This window comes from Pleurodeles waltl, chromosome 6 (genome assembly GCF_031143425.1).
Source record: "Pleurodeles waltl isolate 20211129_DDA chromosome 6, aPleWal1.hap1.20221129, whole genome shotgun sequence".
Lineage (NCBI taxonomy): Eukaryota > Metazoa > Chordata > Amphibia > Caudata > Salamandridae > Pleurodeles > Pleurodeles waltl.
Window position 1 is genome coordinate 374,760,241 of NC_090445.1, and position 23,976 is coordinate 374,784,216.

Sequence of the window (23,976 nt, forward strand, 5' to 3'; positions counted from 1 at the left end):
CAGCTAATCAGTTGTATCACTGCCAGTAGTACACCCTACTAGGGAATCTCCACTGCTGGACAATAGTTTTGACAGTAGAACCCCCTGAAGGTTAGACAAACCCACGGGGCCCAGTACCTCCTGATGTGCTCCGCCAAGCCAATGTGTGAGCCAGTGGAGCTGTGCTGCTAAAAATCGGGGGCTCCTAAGCCTCCCTCATCCCGGGGGCACTGAAGGACCTCTAAGGAAACTCTTTGGCTGTCACCAACCCATATCAATTCCCTAAAAAGGGTATCCTATTGCCAAAACCAGGTACCCGATATCTTGACTGGGAGATTACTGAAAGTATGTAATAGTCTCTGCAATGTGACCAAGTTGAACAATGAGATCCGAGCCATGATGGACAAGCTTTAGAGATCGCCTGAAGGGGACACAGGACTTAAGGGATCTAAGCGCCTTCCCCCAAATTACCCTCCTGTAAGTCTTCCAAATAGTGAAACACATGTATTGCCAGGTACCAGAAGGCCGCTGGGGACCAAGTCAAGTTCTGAGGCATATTCCCCGCCTTTGGGCGCCTACCTTCATGGGAAACAAATATGTCTTGATCTTATTGACCCTGAGGCCAGAAAGTGTCACAAATTCACCCAGTAGGGTTATTGCAGTCACGCCTCCCATGGGGCCACCATCAAGATAGAGAACAGGTCCTCTACATATAAGGAGATAGGTTTCCTGCCCTCTACCATCAATCCCCACCCCGCCCCCTCGAGACAAAAAAGCTCCACCAATGGCTCAAGAGCAAAAGTGCCTCTATAAAAATTGTATTGTGTGGAGATGGTGTCGCCTGTTTTGATCCTTGAAGTAGGGGGCATGGTATAACATCTTAACCCATTTTAACCCATTTAAACCAGTTCTCTCCCAGCCAATGGCATGACTTAAAAAAAAAAAAAAAGTCCCACCTCACCGAGTTGAAGATCTACCAACCTAGTGGTATTGTGTGGGTGAGGCAGTACTTCTTGGTTAAAAAGAGCATGCTATAGTCTACAAAGGTTTAGAGAGGTGCTCTGGTCCCGAATAAACCTGTTTATATTGCCATGTATCAGTGCAGGCATATATGGGAGCAGTCTGAGAGCCAGTAACTTACTGAGGATCTTAAAATCTATATTTAACATGGATAGGGGTGGAACGCAGAAGCGGGGGCACCCAGTACCTTGGAATTGAGAAGTGGAATCACCATTGCATCCCTGGTGGACTGAAGCAGAGCACCCAGTTGCAGCGATTTAGCGTACAATGACTCCAGGTCAGAGGCCAAAGCCCTTGCAAACGTGGTGTAAAACTCTGCAGGCTGTCCATCTGGCCCCGGGGGTTTTCCAGAGGCCATTTCTTTATTGGCTAATTTGATCCTCTGAGCCATCACTGTTCCTTCCAGACCCTTCTGGGCTCCAGGGTCCAGTTGCTCAGAGTGAGACGGTCCAAGAATGCCGTCAGGGTCCCCGGGATGAGAGGTTGCAAATGTTTATAAAGGGATTTATAGTATTCCTGGAATGATGTATTGATTACCTTGGGGGACTAGAGTGGTGCACCCTCGTTCAACAAAATCTGTGTAATAGATGCATCTCTGGATTCTAGTCTAATAAGCCAGGCCAAGAGCCTGCCCGGTCCACCTTTGTTATTGTATTGTTCACTGGCTTCCCAAAGTTGGGACTGTGTACCTTCATCAGTCCCCAGTTTGTTATCTAGGTCATGCAGCCTACCATCCAGCAGGCAAAGCTTCTCATTGAGCTCCCTCCTCACTCCCACTGACAGTCCCAGACAGTGGCCTTGTATCACCACTTTAAATGCTTCCTATTCAAGGAGGCCAGATGACACAGATCCCTGATTATGAGCGAAGTATTCAGAGATAGCCATGCTTAGCAAATATCTAAAGCATGCATCCTCTAGGGTCCGGGGCCACATGGGTATCTCCGAGTGCTCCTCAACTGGTTGGAACAATAGTGGACTATGGTCGGCCAGTGTTCGTTCCAGCTATTCCGAATAAGTCATATGTTGGCTAAGTCTGCTGGAGCATAAGAATATATCCAGTCGAGGATGTGAATGGTAAAAGTGAGAATAAAACGACTTCTTGTGCCTGCCCATGCTGAGCCATCCAAACATCTGATTGTTCCCAGAGCCCAAACCAGTCTCTAAAGCGTTCAGAATTCTTATGCGCCAAGGCTCCGGGCAAGAGGCGGGGGCGGGCATCATCCATTACTAAAGGAGCTAATGGGTTTGACAGCGTGTGGAGGAAAGCCCCTTGGTCTTGATTCGGGGCATGCACACTCCCCAAGGTAATGTCCTTGCCCAGCAGTTTACCCTCTGTTAACATATTTCATCCCTCTTTGACGATGATGGAGTGCTCAAAGGGTCTTCCCGCTGTAATCCATATGAGAACATCTCTGGCATATGCCAAGTAAGAGGTAGCATATAATTGCCCCCATCATCTACCTTCCCCTGTAAGGTGAGCTTCTTGTAACATAGCCACCTACACTCCTTGCCTCCTCAAATATCTGTGTATGTTATGGCGCTTAGAGGCAGCCCTCAACCCCCTGATGTTCCAGGACATAAATGTTAAGGTACATTTCAGGTCAGACATGTAGTCAAGCAGTGCATACTTTGTGACCCTCCAAAATCCCCACACAATTCCCCCCTCTAGAAGCAATCGATCGTTCAACCCCTGAGACAAGCAAACTAAACCCCAACTACCACCTCTCCACCCGGACACCCCAGTCCCCCCCACCCCCTCCCCAAGGTGAACTGTTGGTGTGGCCTTGGGCCTTGCCCCTTACTCACCTTAAGTCGAGATAAACAGTTCTCTAAGTCATTGCTAAGTGTCCATATGCAGTTTCTGTTCTTTTCCCTGCTGATAACATTAGAGCACCCAAGGTTGAGAAGCACCGCTGCACCCAGATGCCTCAGACTTCCCGAAGTGCTGCTTTGGACCTTGCCCCATACTTACCTTAACTCCAGAAGAACAGTCCTGTAGGTCGTTGCTAAGTATCAGTATGCAGTATATGTTTTTCCCCAATAGGGTGACATTACCGATCCAAAAATTGCAGTTAACTTTTGAAAACTGTAAAAATTCATAACTTGAAAAGTGCTTACCTGATTCTGTTAATCTTGATATCAAAATTTATATAAAAGTATGTTGTTTTTTTATAAATTTGTGTTGGATTTCTTACAGTGTCACACTTACTGCCTGTGTGTGCTTTACATGCTTAGCATTACCCTATGACATGCCTAACTGCTCACCCAGACTACCACAAAGAAGAGGGCTTGGAGTTTCATTTGTACCTCTGTAATTCCTTTGTGGTTTGCTTGGACACAGTGTACCTCTTTTTGGTCCATTATATAAAAAACCAGTTTCCTACAGGGCTTTCCTGCGTCGGGCAATGTGCGTGTCTGTTTGTTCTTCAGTTTCCCCATGCAAGCGACCCTGGTTGCTCTCGCAGTAATGTGTGGCTCTGTTGGTGTTGCGGGTAGTAAGGGCAGACTAGAAGGTATGAGGGGCCATCTGTTCACATGGCTATGAGTCAATTCGGGAGCAGAAGGCCTCTAACCAAAGCACCAGAGGTCAGTCAAGAAACAGGCCATGCCAGGTCAGGTCATGCCACCCCTCCTGTCCCATATCCCTCCTCCTTCATACCCCTCCATCTAGAGGCGGGGTAGCAGGGCCCCTGAAGATTTGCCAGCCACCGAGGTCAGTCTGCTTACAGTATATTGCAGCCCATTCATTTAGCCCACCAACAGTAGGACCCCCCACCGGCCTTCTGTGTCGAGCAGCTGAGGGGAGTGTTGCGAGGTGTGTCAAAATGATCCCCCCTCACGAGGGCGGAGCTGTTGTCTCCTTCCTGTCATGCCTAGACGGCTGGGCTTGTGTCCTCAAACCACCCCTCCTTCCTAAACCCCCTCCCCCCCAAGCAAACCTTACCACAGCAAATCAGTGCATGAGGGATTGGGGGGCCCATGCATATTTTTTCAGTCTGAGGAGGGGACTGCAGTAATGTGGGTCTTCTCACTCCTAGCGAGCACTAGGGCTTGATATAGGCTGTTAAATCTGAGGACAAATCACATGGTGTATCATAGAGGGGAGCAGGGGAAATCAGCCCTTCCATGGTTCCTGACCCCTCCATTCTAATGAGTCAGGCTGCAGACATCAGCAGTTAAGCCTCCCAGTGCCTTGCAGACCGCCCCAACCTCTGAAAGAGAGAGAAGAAGTGGGGGGAGCCAGATAGGGATGTAGCATTGGTATCCTCAGGGGAGAGACTGCACCGCACCCCGACTTGGAGCATGAGGAGCCTTGCGCCTCCTCTTGCAGCAAATCACATCTAGGGTGCCACCTACCTGGTAATGTCTTTGTGTGGTCCCATACCCCACATTTCTGTCAGCCCGAGGAGCTTCTCCCCTTATCATAGTCCTGCCATTGCTCGGCCGTGTTTCCCCAGGGGCTCGCTGCCAAGACCCAGGACCAGCAATTCAAGGCCGGGAGCTGGCACTCACTGGTCTTTCGGGCCCATGCACACAGGGCATGGGCATCATTACAGTTCAACAAATTATGGCCCAAGTCACTTCCGTCCGTGAGGGCCAGAGAATCATACAGCTCAGGGACGGCTGCCAGACCCGGCGCAGACAGCAAGCCCCAATACGGGTTCTACGGCCTGCCGCTTCAGCGTGTTTTCCAATGAGCAGATAGGATGTCACGCTGCTGCCAGCACGAGTTCCCCCACATCTCCTCTTCCTCAGGACCAACAGCAGGGGTGTGGGTAACTCACGGAGGGGCTATGGTCTTCAATGGTCGCACTCAGTTTTCAGGCCCTACCAGCAGTTTGTGCTCAGCGTTCTTTAGCCCCCGAAAGCACACCTAGGGAGGACTCCAGCAGTGTCAGTACTGGGCCTATGGCAGCCCCAGTGTGCTGATGGTGCAGGATAATTGCTGGGCTGGCGCAGAGCAGCATGCTCATGCGACCACCATCTTTGGCTCTCAAGCCACGCCCCACGTTTCTTAGTACTGTTGACATAAGTGGATCAATCCAAACCCCCATGGGATACCTAAACCTAAATGTATCCAAACATACCAAACAGAAGGTCTCATCCACACACAATGCAGGGCCAATACACTGACATTTCATCCCATCTATTTCCACTCCACTTCTTAACAGCACTTTCCCTCCCAAATCCACAGAGTCATCTAGACCTCCAGATCTACCACATCACCAGAGCTACCACCACATCGTTACTACCACATCAGTTTCCCCATTTACCTGCCTAATATCTAGGAACGTTAGCAAAGAATACCTTTTCGGCCTTTATAAAGTGAACCATACCCAAGAAAGACCATCTCTAACCACACACTGTTTTGAAAGTTGCACCCAACCCATCCTAGGAAAACATGGATCACGAGTATTCCCTTTATCAGACCAAAGCCCCCTCCACTCCATGAATATACCTAAAAGATTCAGTAAAAGGTCTGAAACAATCAGTCAGGTTTAACTATAATGATGGCAGGCTCAGAAACTCCATATTCATTTGGGCACGTAGAATGCTGCAGTCTTAGTCCTAAAATCACTGACTATGGTGCACCTCAAGACGCAGAGCCTTACCCTTTCTCAGTGAGTTCGGAAGCTTCATACCCCATAGCAGCTCCTCAGTGTTCTTACTGTCCTTATCCAAAGAGAAACCATCACTCTGTGGTTTATACATACGATGAACATGTTTTGGTATGCCTTTGGTATTTGTTTGTTTTGTGACTCAATAATTTCAATATTGAATATCAATACAAAGAGAAACCTGTGTTTTTACACCTTTCATTATGAACATGGATCACCTTCATCATACTCTGTGAATGTCTGGTGCAGAGATCTGTGTAACCTGCCAGTCACAAGTCCAAATCCCAGTTGGACAGCCAGGTTTGTAACTCATTAGTTGATAAATTGATAGTGTCCGATACCTATATGATCACACACTCATGTTCTGCGGTACTTAGTAGTGGCATGTTAAAAGAGAAATTTTTTATTACATCTAATCTTCTCTCAAAAGACAGGGAGGATGCACGTATCCATGTAGAGACCCATGCTCGGGCAGTCCAGCCTCTGCGCATTGCTGTAGCAGATGATGTCGCGCTGCCATCCCTCCGGCACCCACCTCCAGGGTCAGACAACAGCCCACAGAGATCGCCAAGCCACACTGAAACCCACTCACCAGGGGGCCAGGTGGAGCCCCGCTGGCCCCCGCTCGAGCTCAACTCCATGGTAGAGGTGCAGGACCCACCCATCTACGGTGTCATCCGCTGGATTGGAGAGATTCCCGACTGCATGGAGACAATGGCAGGGCTGGAAGTGGTATGCTGGCAGTGCCTTGCCATTCTGCAACAATTTTGTGTTTACATATGACTCAATACATGTACATAGGCTATAGCAAACATCCGAGACATTGATTACACTAGTGTGATCAATTTGAAACCCCTAAAGGAATTTTGTTTTAATTAAGTTGTGTTATAACATTTACATTGGTCATTCAGGATCTAAGCAAGCCAACTCAGTTATTGAATTAAAGAGTTGTTAGGTGAGTATTCCGTACTACAAAATCTATAGTTTTAATAATGAAAGGAAAGAAAAAACCTCTAATTAAAAAAACACATGCTGCCAACATAATGTTATAAAATACATAGGTAAACTAAATCTAGAAACTACCCACAGACCAAAAAACCTTTAAAATACTTTATGACAGCAAAAATGGAATACATCGCGCTTCAACGCCTCGACAGGGGCAGTAAGAGCTATATAAATACTATTACAATACAATACATCCCTAAGGAGTAGAACAATCAAGGAAAGTAAAAATCTGGTGCAACCGTATTGGGGTGGTCATCTTCCCAAGTTAGAAAAATGTGTGGGAAGGACAAAGGCAAGAATACACTTGCAGTAAATACAATGGGAAAAACTTCACTTATTAACATAAGAGGACTATAGCCTAGTTAGGGCAGCCATATGCAAACCAAAAGCATTGTTGCAACAGTTCTAAAGTATATCAACAGATAATTACAGTGAGGCAAGTGAAAATCACTGTATTGAGGAATTAAGTCCTTTAGTTGGTTTGTTCGCCTGCCAAATCAATTTGTTCTCTTGGAGCATACGAATGCGATCCACTTCATGTCGCTGTGCAGAACACTTGATGACTTCAAGCACTCACCACTTCATTTAATAGCGTTGAAATATTGTCATTTTTAAAACTATTGACTTTTCATGCAGTACCACAGAATGCCTGCCTTTGTTCTGTGCCCTCAAAAGATTCTTTCTACATAAATTATATTTATCAATTGAGAAAGCTTGATTGGATCCTGAATGACAAATTTTAAAGTTTTATAATAAGAATTAATTTAAAAATATTCCTTCAGAAGTTTCTTGTTCACGTTATTTGCCCATCTCCTGAGGGAAGATTGGGCTACCCTATTTTGTTCTAACTGATTAGACTAGGTCATGACAATGTTCAGCAACTCCACATAGCATGATCAATCATCCAACTTGCTTCTAGTTTATTAATTTGATTTGTTTTTTTAATCGCTCTAATAAGTCACGTAGACTCCTATTCAGAGCTTTCTCCCCAACTCCAGTCCTACCCATTGAATAGCAATAAAGAGCACTGATTTTCAAGCCAGTGTTATTTGTGATCTTTGTATCCTGGTGTCTGAGTGCCAAGTGTGTATAAATACAAGGACAAATGCAGGGTAATGGTGGCATATGAAACATTTGTAGCAGGACCTAGGCCGACTTTAAAACGGACACTGTCAATTTAACTTCCAGTGTCTCTATTCCTGAGCATCCTCAAAGATTTGATTAGAGGAGCTTTATCAGGGAACTTGCTTTTTTCACACTAACTAGATGCAGCTATCAATCCCCGGTTATTTTTTATGGATACTCTGTGGTCAAGACATATCATAATGCAGGGGAAGACCAAATTGTATTGTATTGTAATAGTATTTTTATAGCGCTTACTACCCCTGACGAGGTGTCGAAGCGCTTTTCAGCGAGTAGCATGCTACTCCGGAACCCAACAAGAATTAGTGATGGATTAGTATCGGAAAATATGAGTACAGTTTTAGTATTATTATGAGTTAGTTTGAGCCATGGATATGAGAGTTTGTTGCACCTGAGTGCACAAAAACAGTTGTTTAATAAAAGCTTAGACAATGGGAGCGAATCAAGAGAAAACAAGACTCCCCGTCCCTCCCTGGAGCACTGTTCTAAAATAGTGAACCAGTGAGACGAGGAGAACTGTGGAGAGAGTGACAGAAGCAGGTACGGAGCACGAGAAAGTGTCACCCTCCTTGATCTCCTGTGCTGTAGTGTCACAGAGGAACAAGGCAGGTTAGAGAAAATGTGTTTTCCTTAGATTTATACGGTTTAATTGTGTGAAGAACATTTGGTTCAAAGAAAGTCCTTGTGGATAAGTTTCTAAAATATAGCTGTCCCAAAAGCAAACAAAAACCTACCACTCACACGACTTAAACATGTATTCCTACTCACATATACTGACACTACAAATATAGAGCCCCCCCCATCCTTACAGAACAACATTTCGTAATTACCTAAAAATCTCATCCTTTATAGCTTAGTAACAGTGGAAACATCCCAAATTACTTTAACAACATCCACTCATGGATGGCCTCCTGCACAACTGTGAAGTGCTGTTAAAGGTTGTACTCCGGAACATGACCTTCATCCCCTCAAATTGGCAGAATCCTGGGTCGCTTTACATGGATGTCAGTGACAGATAAAGAGGAGGATTGTCCTTTGTACAAATTCTCTTCCCTGTAAATCACTCTTTTGTCAAGAATACTGAACCTCTAAATGTCGTGTTGTTGGTGTCAAACCTTTGCTCTCTAAATATCAACCTTTAAATACTGTCTTATTCATTTGGGAAAATTAACTGTTCATAGAAAACCTCAAAGATCTCGTCACAGACCAAATCCAAATCTTAATAACATTTTCCAGTGACAGTCTCTATTTTTGGGACTGCATGTCAAAAAGCCCGTATTAGGTTTCAGAAACATCCTCATAAGCAACCTAATCCACTATTATAAGAGCAGATCTGAGTGCAGGAAACAGCTGAAAAACAAAAATGTAATGTGTATATTTCTTGAATTAATCTCCGCCACTGGTAAATTCTCTGGGCTGCATGCCAGTCCATCGTTTGTGGGGCCACTATGCCATGTTAGATAGGAGCCAGATATATGTAAATCAGCCTTGGTCCTGCCACATTAGGTACAGTCCAGCTCGAACTGCCAGCCCCCCCTCTAAGCGAGAACACAGGCACCCTTAGATCAGTTTTGACCAATATGGGTCTCATCAGTAAGGTGCAGCTTGAGTTCTATCACACAGTGAGCCAGGGACACACGTCTGGTGAGTTAAGCAAGTTGTCTACGTTGTCTTTAACCACAAATATCGCTACCATAAAACACCGGAAATGAGATCAACAGACCCCTTGAATGGTTGAGAAAATATGGCATGGATGGCGACTGCCCCTCAATAAGCAGTCTGCTGGTTAGGGTTCCAAGGACAACCACTGCGGGAGAAGAGAAGAGCGATACTGGACTCTTCCTTTGGCTAGAGGGCATGAGTACCGCACAGAAGAGGTCCTCGGTTATTCTTAACATTCCTGAAAAGCAATAGACTCCATCCTTTGAGACTGACTTGGCTTCCAAGATGACTAACCTGGGGTACATCAATAAAATATAGAACAAATTGCTATCAGTTCTCAACTTCCTTAAATTCAAATGATCAGGACCCACCATGAATGGACCCTTGTCTATCGCTCAAGGTCTCTGTAGAACATAATTCTACAGACGGAAAACAGCACTGACTTAGAACAATAATACTGTGAAATCGAAATATACTTTGCAAAGGGTGGTAGCAAAGCAAGGAGGTGATCTGTTGCAATACCGAACAGTAAAGTCTTGGTTTTTGCCAGCAGTTACTGAACTGTTTTTTTGTAGTATACAGCTGTACATACAAACGTACGCTGACAGTCTTTACAAAAGGCAATTCTAACCTGTGCTTCATAGAAAAGGTCTTGCCCGAAATGCACCTTTCCTAAAAAGGACCCTGTTTGAGAGACTGCATTTGTACCAAAGTGGTGGATGCTTGATCCTGCGGTGTTTGAGTTACTGCTCCCATGCTACATCATGTGGAGCACTAAATAGGAAAATGACATTTTGTCACCGCCATATGACTCACTCCAATTTTCCCTTTTAATTGATCATATCAATATTTGACAAAAAGAATCACTTCAAGGCACATTTCTTTCATGGAAACTTTGGAGTAGATTGGGTAGCAGGGGAAGGGTCACATTTTCTAGACTGCCTAAATGCTGAATTAGGCAGCTCTACATATAGTGTCCCTTAACCTCACAGAGGGGGCAGCAGAATTAGTGTTTAGGAGTCCTGGTTGAAAGATGCCACTGGTGGAAGACCGGCAGTGCTTGCCCTTCACCAACCTCAACTGGAGATATGGAATGTCGAGATTCGCAGGGCAACCACGTTTGCTGATACTATCATACGCTGCAAAACAGCAGTGGTTGCAGGCAATCAGCTGGAGTAGACCAATTTAAGATAGAAGGACCTGTGCCGAGGGCATCACTGGACCGATGTCCAACGTACAGGACCCGTTGACCTGTCAGGAACCTTGGGCCCATAGTCATGTCTTCACGGCACTCGGTGGCCTTATGTCCTTTGTTAAATCCTACGTGCTTCTTTCTCTTCCAGGAGGATCCTATGCCACTGGCCTGCACCGATGGCACCTGGCGAGGTGTCCGCTACTTCCAGTGCGCCCCCTACAAAGCGCTGTTTGTCAAGCTGAGGATTTGCCGGCCTGACTCAAGATTCGCCTCCCTGCACATGCCCACCAATCAGATTAACCGCTGCAACTCTATCGGTGAGTATAAGAGGTGTTGTACCGCTTTATGCGTCGCAACTGTAATCCACGTGAACAGGTGCCGTGTGAGGATAATTGACCTTCCTGCGGCGTAGAATGCCTTATAACGTAATGATGTTTTGGAAATGATAGCCATGGCGCTGCTGGGACACCTTTATAGCGCTGAAAAAAATATTCATAGATCCTTTGTTGAAGTTTTCTCTATGAACTAGAATGTTACAATGAAGGCCATATGTGTGGCAGATCTGGGCATGCCTTTTTATTAAGGTTTTAACTTGTGCGTCCTCTATCTTTACAGTGGAAGAGATAAGGTACACCACAACATTCATGTTTTTTTGTGTGTAAACAGAAGTCAGCAAACCGATTGTTGATTCGTGCTGTGTAGTAAACCTCTCGGTAGACACATGTATTAGAGCAATGACAGTGTATTTAGATGTGGCCTTATGAATGCCACTTACAGAATGCATATGCCAAATTTCTTATGGAAATCAAAGCATAATAAACAGACTGGTTTGCATGTGAAATTCCTGGCTTTTGGATTGGTTGAGGTGCCCACACCATGATGAGGAATGTAATTTACCTTCTGCATCATATCCCTGCCATATCATTGGATGTTCTCATTGCTGCATCATCATAAAGAACTAGAGTCTTCACAGGAACCATTTGTCGAGGTGCGATAAAGCTTATATTTCACACGTCATGACAATAATTTATTTCATGGGATGCTTTATGTAAGGAAATGCCTCCTTGGCATGGTTGCCCCCTGACTTTTTGCCTTTGCTGATGCTATGTTTACAATTGAAAGTGTGCTGAGGCCTGCTAACCAGGCCCCAGCACCAGTGTTCTTTCCCTAACCTGTACTTTTGTATCCACAATTGGCAGACCCTGGCATCCAGATAAGTCCCTTGTAACTGGTACTTCTAGTACCAAGGGCCCTGATGCCAAGGAAGGTCTCTAAGGGCTGCAGCATGTCTTATGCCACCCTGGAGACCTCTCACTCAGCACAGACACACTGCTTGCCAGCTTGTGTGTGCTAGTGAGGACAAAACGAGTAAGTCGACATGGCACTCCCCTCAGGGTGCCATGCCAGCCTCTCACTGCCTATGCAGTATAGGTAAGACACCCCTCTAGCAGGCCTTACAGCCCTAAGGCAGGGTGCACTATACCATAGGTGAGGGTACCAGTGCATGAGCATGGTACCCCTACAGTGTCTAAACAAAACCTTAGACATTGTAAGTGCAGGGTAGCCATAAGAGTATATGGTCTGGGAGTTTGTCAAACACGAACTCCACAGCACCATAATGGCTACACTGAAAACTGGGAAGTTTGGTATCAAACTTCTCAGCACAATAAATGCACACTGATGCCAGTGTACATTTTATTATAAAATGCACCCCAGAGGGCACCTTAGAGGTGCCCCCTGAAACTTAACCGACTATCTGTGTAGGCTGACTAGTTTTAGCAGCCTGCCACAAACCGAGACATGTTGCTGGCCCCATGGGGAGAGTGCCTTTGTCACTCTGAGGCCAGTAACAAAGCCTGCACTGGGTGGAGATGCTAACACCTCCCCCGGGCAGGAATTGTCACACCTGGCGGTGAGCCTCAAAGGCTCACCTCCTTTGTGCCAACCCAGCAGGACACTCCAGCTAGTGGAGTTGCCCGCCCCCTCCGGCCAGGCCCCACTTTTTGGCGGCAAGGCCGGAGAAAATAATGAGAAAAACCAGGAGGAGTCACTGGCCAGTCAGGACAGCCCCTAAGGTGTCCTGAGCTGAAGTGACTCTAACTTTTAGAAATCCTCCATCTTGCAGATGGAGGATTCCCCCAATAGGGTTAGGATTGTGACCCCCTCCCCTTGGGAGGAGGCACAAAGAGGGTGTACCCACCCTCAGGGCTAGTAGCCATTGGCTACTAACCCCCCAGACCTAAACACGCCCTTAAATTTAGTATTTAAGGGCTACCCTGAACCCTAGTAAATCAGATTCCTGCAACTACAAGAAGAAGGACTGCCTAGCTGAAAAACCCCTGCAGAGGAAGACCAGAAGACGACAACTGCCTTGGCTCCAGAAACTCACCGGCCTGTCTCCTGCCTTCCAAAGATCCTGCTCCAGCGACGCCTTCCAAAGGGACCAGCGACCTCGACAGCCTCTGAGGACTGTCCCTGCTTCGAAAAGACAAGAAACTCCCGAGGACAGCGGACCTGCTCCAAGAAAAGCTGCAACTTTGTTTCCAGCAGCTTTAAAGAACCCTGCAAGCTCCCCACAAGAAACGTGAAACTTGCAACACTGCACCCGGCGACCCCGACTCGGCTGGTGGAGATCCAACACCTCAGGAGGGACCCCAGGACTACTCTGATACTGTGAGTACCAAAACCTGTCCCCCCTGAGCCCCCACAGCGCCGCCTGCAGAGGGAATCCCGAGGCTTCCCCTGACCGCGACTCTTTGAATCCTAAGTCCCGACACCTGGGAGAGACCCTGCACCCGCAGCCCCCAGGACCGGAAGGACCGAACTTTCACTGGAGGAGTGACCCCCAGGAGTCCCTCTCCCTGGACCAAGTGGAGGTTTCCCCGAGGAACCCCCCCCTTGCCTGCCTGCAGCGCTGAAGAGATCCCGAGATCTCTCATAGACTAACATTGCGAACCCGACGCCTGTTCCTACACTGCACCCTGCCGCCCCCGCGCTGCTGAGGGTGAAATCTCTGTGTGGGCTTGTGTCCCCCCCGGTGCCCTACAAAACCCCCCCTGGTCTGCCCTCCGAAGACGCGGGTACTTACCTGCAAGCAGACCGGAACCGGGGCACCCCCTTCTCTCCACTCTAGCCTATGTGCTTTGGGCACCACTTTGAACTCTGCACCTGACCGGCCCTGAGCTGCTGGTGTGGTGACTTTGGGGTTGCTCTGAACCCCCAACGGTGGGCTACCTTGGACCAAGAACTAAGCCCTGTAAGTGTCTTACTTACCTGGTTAACCTAACAAATACTTACCTCCCCTAGGAACTGTGAAAATTGCACTAAGTGTCCACTTTTAAAACAGCTATTTGTGAATAACTTGAAAAGTATACATGCAATTTTGATGATTTGAAGTTCCTAATGTACTTACCTGCAATACCTTTCGAATGAGATATTACATGTAGAATTTGAACCTGTGGTTCTTAAAATAAACTAAGAAAATATATTTTTCTATACAAAAACCTATTGGCTGGATTTGTCTCTGAGTGTGTGTACCTCATTTATTGTCTATGTGTATGTACAACAAATGCTTAACACTACTCCTTGGATAAGCCTACTGCTCGACCACACTACCACAAAATAGAGCATTAGTATTATCTCTTTTTGCCACTATCTTACCTCTAAGGGGAACCCTTGGACTCTGTGCATACTATTCCTTACTTTGAAATAGTGCATACAGAGCCAACTTCCTACATTGGTGGATCAGCGGTGGGGTACAAGACTTTGCATTTGCTGGACTACTCAGCCAATACCTGATCACACGACAAATTCCAAAATTGTCATTAGAAATTCATTTTTGCAATTTGAAATTTTTCTAAATTCTTAAAAGTCCTGCTAGGGTCTTGTGTGTTAAGTCCCTGTTTAGCATTGTCTTTTAGAGTTTAAAAGTTTGTTAAAAGTTTGAAATTAGATTCTAGAAACAGTTTTAGATTCTTTAAAAAGTATTCCAACTCTTAGCAGAATAATGTCTGATACAGAGATGCAGGTGGTGGAACTCGACACCACACCTTACCTCCATCTTAAGATGAGGGAGCTAAGGTCTCTCTGTAATATCAAAAAAATAACCATTGGCTCCAGACCTACCAAAATTCAGCTCCAGGAGCTGTTGGCAGAGTTTGAAAAAGCCAACCCCTCTGATGATGACCTCACAGAGGAAGAAATTAGTGACTTGGAGGCCAATGTCCCTCCTCCAGTCCTAAATAGGGAGAACAGGACCCCTCAAGTCCTGTCTCCAACTGTGTTAGTCAGAAATAGTGAGTCCCTCACAGGAGGGTCCCACATTTCTGAAATCACTGAGGATGCTCTCAGTGAAGATGACCTCCTGTTAGCCAGGATGGCCAAAAGATTGGCTTTAGAGAGACAGCTCCTAGCCATAGAAAGGGAAAGACAAGAGATGGGCCTAGGACCCATCAATGGTGGCAGCAATATAAATAGGGTCAGAGATTCTCCTGACATGTTAAAAATCCCCAAAGGGATTGTGACAAAATTTGAAGATGGTGATGACATCACCAAGTGGTTCACAGCTTTTGAGAGGGCTTGTGTAACCAGAAAAGTGAACAGATCTCACTGGGGTGCTCTCCTTTGGGAAATGTTCACTGGAAAGTGTAGGGATAGACTCCTCACACTCTCTGGAAAAGAAGCAGAATCTTATGACCTCATGAAGGGTACCCTGATTGAGGGCTTTGGATTCTCCACTGAGGAGTACAGGATTAGGTTCAGGGGGGCTCAAAAATCCTCGAGCCAGACCTGGGTTGACTTTGTTGACTACTCAGTGAAAACACTAGATGGTTGGATTCAAGGCAGTGGTGTAAGTAATTATGATGGGCTGTACAATTTATTTGTGAAAGAACACCTGTTAAGTAATTGTTTCAATGATAAACTGCATCAGCATCTGGTAGACCTAGGACCAATTTCTCCCCAAGAATTGGGAAAGAAGGCGGACCATTGGGTCAAGACAAGGGTGTCCAAGACTTCAACAGGGGGTGACCAAAAGAAAGGGGTCACAAAGACTCCCCAGGGGAAGGGTGATGAGACAACCAAAACTAAAAATAGTAAAGAGTCTTCTACAGGCCCCCAAAAACCTGCACAGGAGGGTGGGCCCAGAGCCTCTTCACAAAACAATGGGTACAAGGGTAAAAACTTTGATCCCAAAAAGGCCTGGTGTCATAGCTGTAAACAGCATGGACACCAAACTGGAGACAAGGCCTGTCCCAAGAAAGGTTCCACTCCAAACTCCCATCCAGGTAACACTGGTATGGCTAGTCTCCAAGTGGGATCAACAGTGTGCCCAGAGCAAATCAGGGTCCACACTGAAGCTACTCTAGTTTCTGAGGGTGGGGTGGATTTAGCCACACTAGCTGTCTGGCCGCCTAACATGCAAAAATACAGACAGCAACTCTTAATTAATGGGACTAGAATAGAGGGCCTGAGGGATACAGGTGCCAGTGTCACCATGGTGACAGAGAAACTGGTTTCCCCTGGCCAATACCTGACTGGAAAAACTTACACAGTCACCAACGCTGACAATCAGAGAAAAGTACATCCCATGGCAATGGTTACTTTAGAATGGGGAGGGGTCAATGGCCTGAAACAGGTGGTGGTCTCCTCAAATATCCCAGTGGACTGTCTGCTTGGAAATGACCTGGAGTCCTCAGCATGGGCTGAGGTAGAACTAAAAACCCATGCAGCAATGCTGGGTATCCCTGAACTGGTGTGTGTGAAAACAAGAGCACAATGCAAGGCACAGGGTGAACAAGTAGAGCTGGAGTCTGGAAGAATGGCCCAGCCTACCAAGAGAACAGGAAAGTCAGTTGGGAAACCAACTGCAACACAGCAAAAGAAAGGGAACCTCTCTTCTCAGGAAGAAGTTCTGCCCTCTGAGGGAACTGAGCCTTTGGAGCTTGAACCTTATCAGGTTGAGCTCTTAGGCCCAGGGGGACCCTCAAGGGAGGAGCTGTGTAAGGGACAAGAAACCTGTCCCTCTCTTGAAGGCCTTAGGCAGCAAGCTGCTGAAGAGTCCAAAGGCAAGAAAAATGGAACACATAGGGTCTATTGGGAAGATGGACTCCTATACACTGAGGCCAGAGACCCCAAACCTGGTGCCACTAGGAGAGTGGTAGTGCCTCAGCTGTTCAGGAAGTTCATCCTAACATTGGCCCATGACATTCCCCTTGCTGGACATTTGGGACAAACCAAGACGTGGGAGAGGTTAGTCAACCACTTCTACTGGCCCAATATGTCCAACATGGTTAAGGAGTTTTGCCTCTCCTGCCCCACCTGTCAAGCCAGTGGTAAGACAGGTGGGCATCCAAAGGCCCCCCTCATTCCACTTCCAGTGGTGGGGGTTCCCTTTGAAAGAGTGGGTGTGGACATAGTTGGTCCACTAGAACCTCCCACAGCCTCAGGAAATATGTATATCCTGGTAGTAGTGGATCATGCTACCAGGTATCCTGAAGCTATTCCCCTTAGGTCGACTACTGCCCCTGCAGTAGCCAAGGCCCTCATTGGTATCTTTACCAGAGTGGGTTTCCCTAAGGAGGTGGTGTCTGACAGAGGTACCAACTTCATGTCAGCATACCTAAAGCACATGTGGACTGAGTGTGGAGTGACTTATAAATTCACTACACCATACCATCCCCAAACTAATGGCTTGGTTGAGAGATTCAACAAGACATTAAAAGGCATGATCATGGGGCTCCCAGAAAAACTCAAAAGGAGATGGGATGTCCTCTTGCCATGTCTGCTTTTCGCTTACAGAGAGGTGCCACAGAAGGGAGTAGGATTCTCACCCTTTGAACTTCTGTTTGGTCATCCTGTAAGGGGACCACTTGCCCTTGTTAAAGAAGGCTGGGAGAGACCTCTCCATGAGCCTAAACAGGACATAGTGGACTATGTACTTGGCCTTCGCTCTAGAATGGCAGAGTACATGGAAAAGGCAACCAAAAACCTTGAGGCCAGCCAACAGCTCCAGAAGTTTTGGTATGACCAAAAGGCTGCACTGGTTGAGTTCCAACCAGGGCAGAAAGTCTGGGTTCTGGAGCCTGTGGCTCCCAGGGCACTCCAGGACAAATGGAGTGGCCCTTACCCAGTACTAGAAAGGAAGAGTCAGGTCACCTACCTGGTGGACCTGGGCACAAGCAGGAGCCCCAAGAGGGTGATCCATGTGAACCGCCTTAAGCTCTTCCATGACAGGGCTGATGTGAATCTGTTGATGGTAACAGATGAGGATCAGGAGGCAGAGAGTGAACCTCTCCCTGATCTTCTGTCATCAGACCCAAAAGATGGCACAGTAGATGGAGTGATCTACTCCGACACCCTCTCTGGCCAACAGCAAGCTGATTGTAGGAGAGTCCTACAACAGTTTCCTGAACTCTTTTCCTTAACCCCTGGTCAGACACACCTGTGTACCCATGATGTGGACACAGGAGACAGCATGCCTGTCAAGAACAAAATCTTTAGACAATCTGACCATGTTAAGGAAAGCATCAAGGTGGAAGTCCACAAGATGCTGGAATTGGGAGTAATTGAGCGCTCTGACAGCCCCTGGGCTAGCCCAGTGGTCTTAGTCCCCAAACCTCACACCAAAGATGGAAAGAAAGAGATGAGGTTTTGTGTGGACTACAGAGGGCTCAATTCTGTCACCAAGACAGATGCTCACCCAATTCCAAGAGCTGATGAGCTCATAGATAAATTAGGTGCTGCCAAATTCTTAAGTACCTTTGACTTGACAGCAGGGTACTGGCAAATAAAAATGGCACCTGGAGCAAAAGAGAAAACAGCATTCTCCACACCTGATGGGCATTATCAGTTTACTGTTATGCCCTTTGGTTTAAAGAATGCCCCTGCCACCTTCCAAAGGTTGGTGAATCAAGTCCTTGCTGGCTTGGAGTCCTTTAGCACAGCTTATCTTGATGATATTGCTGTCTTTAGCTCCACCTGGCAGGATCACCTGGTCCACCTGAAGAAGGTTTTGAAGGCTCTGCAATCTGCAGGCCTCTCTATCAAGGCATCCAAATGCCAGATAGGGCAGGGAACTGTGGTTTACTTGGGCCACCTTGTAGGTGGAGGCCAAGTTCAGCCACTCCAACCCAAGATCCAGACTATTCTGGACTGGGTAGCTCCAAAAACCCAGACTCAAGTCAGGGCATTCCTTGGCTTGACTGGGTATTACAGGAGGTTTGTGAAGGGATATGGATCCATTGTGACAGCCCTCACTGAACTCACCTCCAAGAAAATGCCCAAGAAAGTGAACTGGACTGTGGAATGCCAACAGGCCTTTGACACCCTGAAACAAGCAATGTGCTCAGCACCAGTTCTAAAAGCTCCAGATTATTCTAAGCAGTTCATTGTGCAGACTGATGCCTCTGAACATGGGATAGGGGCAGTTTTGTCCCAAACAAATAATGATGGCCTTGACCAGCCTGTTGCTTTCATTAGCAGGAGGTTACTCCCCAGGGAGCAGCGTTGGAGTGCCATTGAGAGGGAGGCCTTTGCTGTGGTTTGGTCCCTGAAGAAGCTGAGACCATACCTCTTTGGGACTCACTTCCTAGTTCAAACTGACCACAGACCTCTCAAATGGCTGATGCAAATGAAAGGTGAAAATCCTAAACTGTTGAGGTGGTCCATCTCCCTACAGGGAATGGACTTTATAGTGGAACACAGACCTGGGACTGCCCATGCCAATGCAGATGGCCTTTCCAGGTTCTTCCACTTAGAAAATGAAGACTCTCTTGGGAAAGGTTAGTCTCATCCTCTTTCGTTTGGGGGGGGGGTTGTGTAAGGAAATGCCTCCTTGGCATGGTTGCCCCCTGACTTTTTGCCTTTGCTGATGCTATGTTTACAATTGAAAGTGTGCTGAGGCCTGCTAACCAGGCCCCAGCACCAGTGTTCTTTCCCTAACCTGTACTTTTGTATCCACAATTGGCAGACCCTGGCATCCAGATAAGTCCCTTGTAACTGGTACTTCTAGTACCAAGGGCCCTGATGCCAAGGAAGGTCTCTAAGGGCTGCAGCATGTCTTATGCCACCCTGGAGACCTCTCACTCAGCACAGACACACTGCTTGCCAGCTTGTGTGTGCTAGTGAGGACAAAACGAGTAAGTCGACATGGCACTCCCCTCAGGGTGCCATGCCAGCCTCTCACTGCCTATGCAGTATAGGTAAGACACCCCTCTAGCAGGCCTTACAGCCCTAAGGCAGGGTGCACTATACCATAGGTGAGGGTACCAGTGCATGAGCATGGTACCCCTACAGTGTCTAAACAAAACCTTAGACATTGTAAGTGCAGGGTAGCCATAAGAGTATATGGTCTGGGAGTTTGTCAAACACGAACTCCACAGCACCATAATGGCTACACTGAAAACTGGGAAGTTTGGTATCAAACTTCTCAGCACAATAAATGCACACTGATGCCAGTGTACATTTTATTATAAAATGCACCCCAGAGGGCACCTTAGAGGTGCCCCCTGAAACTTAACCGACTATCTGTGTAGGCTGACTAGTTTTAGCAGCCTGCCACAAAACGAGACATGTTGCTGGCCCCATGGGGAGAGTGCCTTTGTCACTCTGAGGCCAGTAACAAAGCCTGCACTGGGTGGAGATGCTAACACCTCCCCCGGGCAGGAATTGTCACACCTGGCGGTGAGCCTCAAAGGCTCACCTCCTTTGTGCCAACCCAGCAGGACACTCCAGCTAGTGGAGTTGCCCGCCCCCTCCGGCCAGGCCCCACTTTTTGGCGGCAAGGCCGGAGAAAATAATGAGAAAAACAAGGAGGAGTCACTGGCCAGTCAGGACAGCCCCTAAGGTGTCCTGAGCTGAAGTGACTCTAACTTTTAGAAATCCTCCATCTTGCAGATGGAGGATTCCCCCAATAGGGTTAGGATTGTGACCCCCTCCCCTTGGGAGGAGGCACAAAGAGGGTGTACCCACCCTCAGGGCTAGTAGCCATTGGCTACTAACCCCCCAGACCTAAACACGCCCTTAAATTTAGTATTTAAGGGCTACCCTGAACCCTAGTAAATCAGATTCCTGCAACTACAAGAAGAAGGACTGCCTAGCTGAAAAACCCCTGCAGAGGAAGACCAGAAGACGACAACTGCCTTGGCTCCAGAAACTCACCGGCCTGTCTCCTGCCTTCCAAAGATCCTGCTCCAGCGACGCCTTCCAAAGGGACCAGCGACCTCGACATCCTCTGAGGACTGCCCCTGCTTCGAAAAGACAAGAAACTCCCGAGGACAGCGGACCTGCTCCAAGAAAAGCTGCAACTTTGTTTCCAGCAGCTTTAAAGAACCCTGCAAGCTCCCCGCAAGAAACGTGAGACTTGCAACACTGCACCCGGCGACCCCGACTCGGCTGGTGGAGATCCAACACCTCAGGAGGGACCCCAGGACTACTCTGATACTGTGAGTACCAAAACCTGTCCCCCCTGAGCCCCCACAGCGCCGCCTGCAGAGGGAATCCCGAGGCTTCCCCTGACCGCGACTCTTTGAATCCTAAGTCCCGACACCTGGGAGAGACCCTGCACCCGCAGCCCCCAGGACCGGAAGGACCGAACTTTCACTGGAGGAGTGACCCCCAGGAGTCCCTCTCCCTGGACCAAGTGGAGGTTTCCCCGAGGAACCCCCCCCTTGCCTGCCTGCAGCGCTGAAGAGATCCCGAGATCTCTCATAGACTAACATTGCGAACCCGACGCCTGTTCCTACACTGCACCCGGCCGCCCCCGCGCTGCTGAGGGTGAAATCTCTGTGTGGGCTTGTGTCCCCCCCGGTGCCCTACAAAACCCCCCCCTGGTCTGCCCTCCGAAGACGCGGGTACTTACCTGCAAGCAGACCGGAACCGGGGCACCCCCTTCTCTCCATTCTAGCCTATGTGCTTTGGGCACCACTTTGAACTCTGCACCTGACCGGCCCTGAGCTGCTGGTGTGGTGACTTTGGGGTTGCTCTGAACCCCCAACGGTGGGCTACCTTGGACCAAGAACTAAGCCCTGTAAGTGTCTTACTTACCTGGTTAACCTAACAAATACTTACCTCCCCTAGGAACTGTGAAAATTGCACTAAGTGTCCACTTTTAAAACAGCTATTTGTGAATAACTTGAAAAGTATACATGCAATTTTGATGATTTGAAGTTCCTAATGTACTTACCTGCAATACCTTTCGAATGAGATATTACATGTAGAATTTGAACCTGTGGTTCTTAAAATAAACTAAGAAAAGATATTTTTCTATACAAAAACCTATTGGCTGGATTTGTCTCTGAGTGTGTGTACCTCATTTATTGTCTATGTGTATGTACAACAAATGCTTAACACTACTCCTTGGATAAGCCTACTGCTCGACCACACTACCACAAAATAGAGCATTAGTATTATCTCTTTTTGCCACTATCTTACCTCTAAGGGGAACCCTTGGACTCTGTGCATACTATTCCTTACTTTGAAATAGTGCATACAGAGCCAACTTCCTACACTTTATGCCTGCATCGAAATGTACATTTTTGGTTCATAATGTTGACACCAAAAAGTAGAAAAGGCGCAGCGGCAAAACGCAAGCTGAATTTTACAATAACAGAGAAGAAAAATATGTAAATTTTTTTCACCCGCCGCTAATCGACATAGCTTCCAAGTGGTTTATGTCATGCAAGATAATTTCATACATTTCTTGCTTTCTGGCGAAAATTAATCTGCTTTCTGGGACTTGTAGTTTAGATCTTATCATCAGTAAAGTTTTAGGAAAGGTTTCATGCAAAATACTGATGGCCGAAAACTCAAGCGTAAGCGCCGTACCAAACATGGGGTCGCTTTTAAGTATGCAGGTGTGCCTGTGTGCTAGTTGTGCCCATCTGTATGTGTGCTATATGTAAAGAAGGATGGCTGCACAAAACAAGCTGATGTAAATATAATCCCTGTCTACAAAAAGCTCCCTGTCCGTTGAAGAAAGTCCCTAAGATACTTTACAGAGAAAGACAGGAAATAGCTTTGTTTTTAAATTGTCAGGCATGAGTATTTTATCCGTCTCAAAAATGTGCCCTTGTCTTCTGGTACCCGTAGCCCTACATTTGTAAAGACAAAAATACAAGTTACAGAATGCAACAAAATCAGTCCCAGTTTAGCTGTGTATTTGAAATTTCTCTGACACCAAGTTGTGAACGCCTACTACATATTGACATGTTCACTCTTTTTTCCCCCATGCTGACCAGCAACCTGTCTCCTACAGAACTCCTGTCTCTGTGTCCTTGAGATGGTGGTGTCACTTCGTGCTGCTCTGAGGAACCTCATTCAGTGCTCCTCTAAAGCATCACCCTCTTTTCCCCCTAATGCAGTGGTTCCCAACCTTTTGACTTCCGTGGACCCCCATTTTATCAATACTGGAGCCCAGGGACCCCCACTGAATCATTATTGGAACAGGGGGACCCCCAAGGAGTCATTACTGATAGCTGGGACCTAATATTATTACATTTTTTAAGCAGCCGCGGACCCCCTGAGGAGGCTTCGCGGACCCCCAGGGGTCCCCGGCCCACAGGTTGGGTACCACTGCCCTAATGCACATCACTCAGTGCTCCCCTGTGGGATGTCACCCAGTGCTACACTACAGTGCATTCCTTCATGTTCCGCTGAGGCGTATCACTTGCTCTCCTATGGCACATTGCCCTGTACTCCCCTGCACTATATGACCCTGAACTCCCTTTAATGTACAGCATCTTGTGCCCCTAATGTGCATCACCATGTACTTCACTGATGCAAATCACTCTGTGCTTGATGATGTGCAGGTTATGTATGACAATAGACCTGTGTGGATTAATGTCTGCAAGCTGGTTGGTATGTAAGACTGTCTCTATGTTTCAATCAATCAATTCAAATTTGTGTAGCGCAGCACTGTCACTCCTTAGGGTATCTGGGTGCTGTGGATGCAACATCCCGTCGAAAAGCCAGGTCTTAAGTTTTTTCCTGAAATCCGCCAGGGAGGGTGCTGTACAAAGATGGAGGGGTAGGTGGTTCCAGGTCTTGGTGGTGATGTAGAAGAAGCGACCCCACCCACTGCAGGTGCAGTGAGTGCAGGGGGTATGTGCATGGGGCTAGTGAGTTGGAGCGCAGGTGTCTTGCGAGCAGGTGGAAGTTCAGATGATGATTGATGTAGGTCAGCCCTTAATTATGCTGAGTTGAGTTTTGTAGGCATGTGTTAGGATCTTGAACTGGCATCTTTTGTGGCTGGGGAGCCAGTGGAGGTTTCTGAGGTGGGCGGTGGGGTGGTGATAGGTCCATTTGGGGAGGTCCAGGATGAGCTTGGCTGCAGCATTCTGGATGGTGTGGAGTCCA

At 47.3% G+C, this 23,976-nt stretch overlaps 1 protein-coding gene across 2 annotated transcripts in view; it reads left to right on the forward strand.

Moving 5' to 3' along the window:
* The window catches only part of LOC138299755 (ubiquitin carboxyl-terminal hydrolase CYLD-like), a 221,132-nt gene that overhangs the window by 95,892 nt on the left and 101,264 nt on the right, over positions 1-23,976 (forward strand). For both annotated transcript variants that reach the window (XR_011204832.1, XM_069238293.1), the window contains exons 7-8: positions 6,049-6,350; positions 10,772-10,940. Coding sequence is in view for 1 of the 2 variants with exons in the window: in XM_069238293.1 (XP_069094394.1) it covers positions 6,049-6,350; positions 10,772-10,940 (471 nt within the window). In the remaining variant the exon portion in view is untranslated. The remainder of the gene's footprint in view (positions 1-6,048; positions 6,351-10,771; positions 10,941-23,976) is intronic.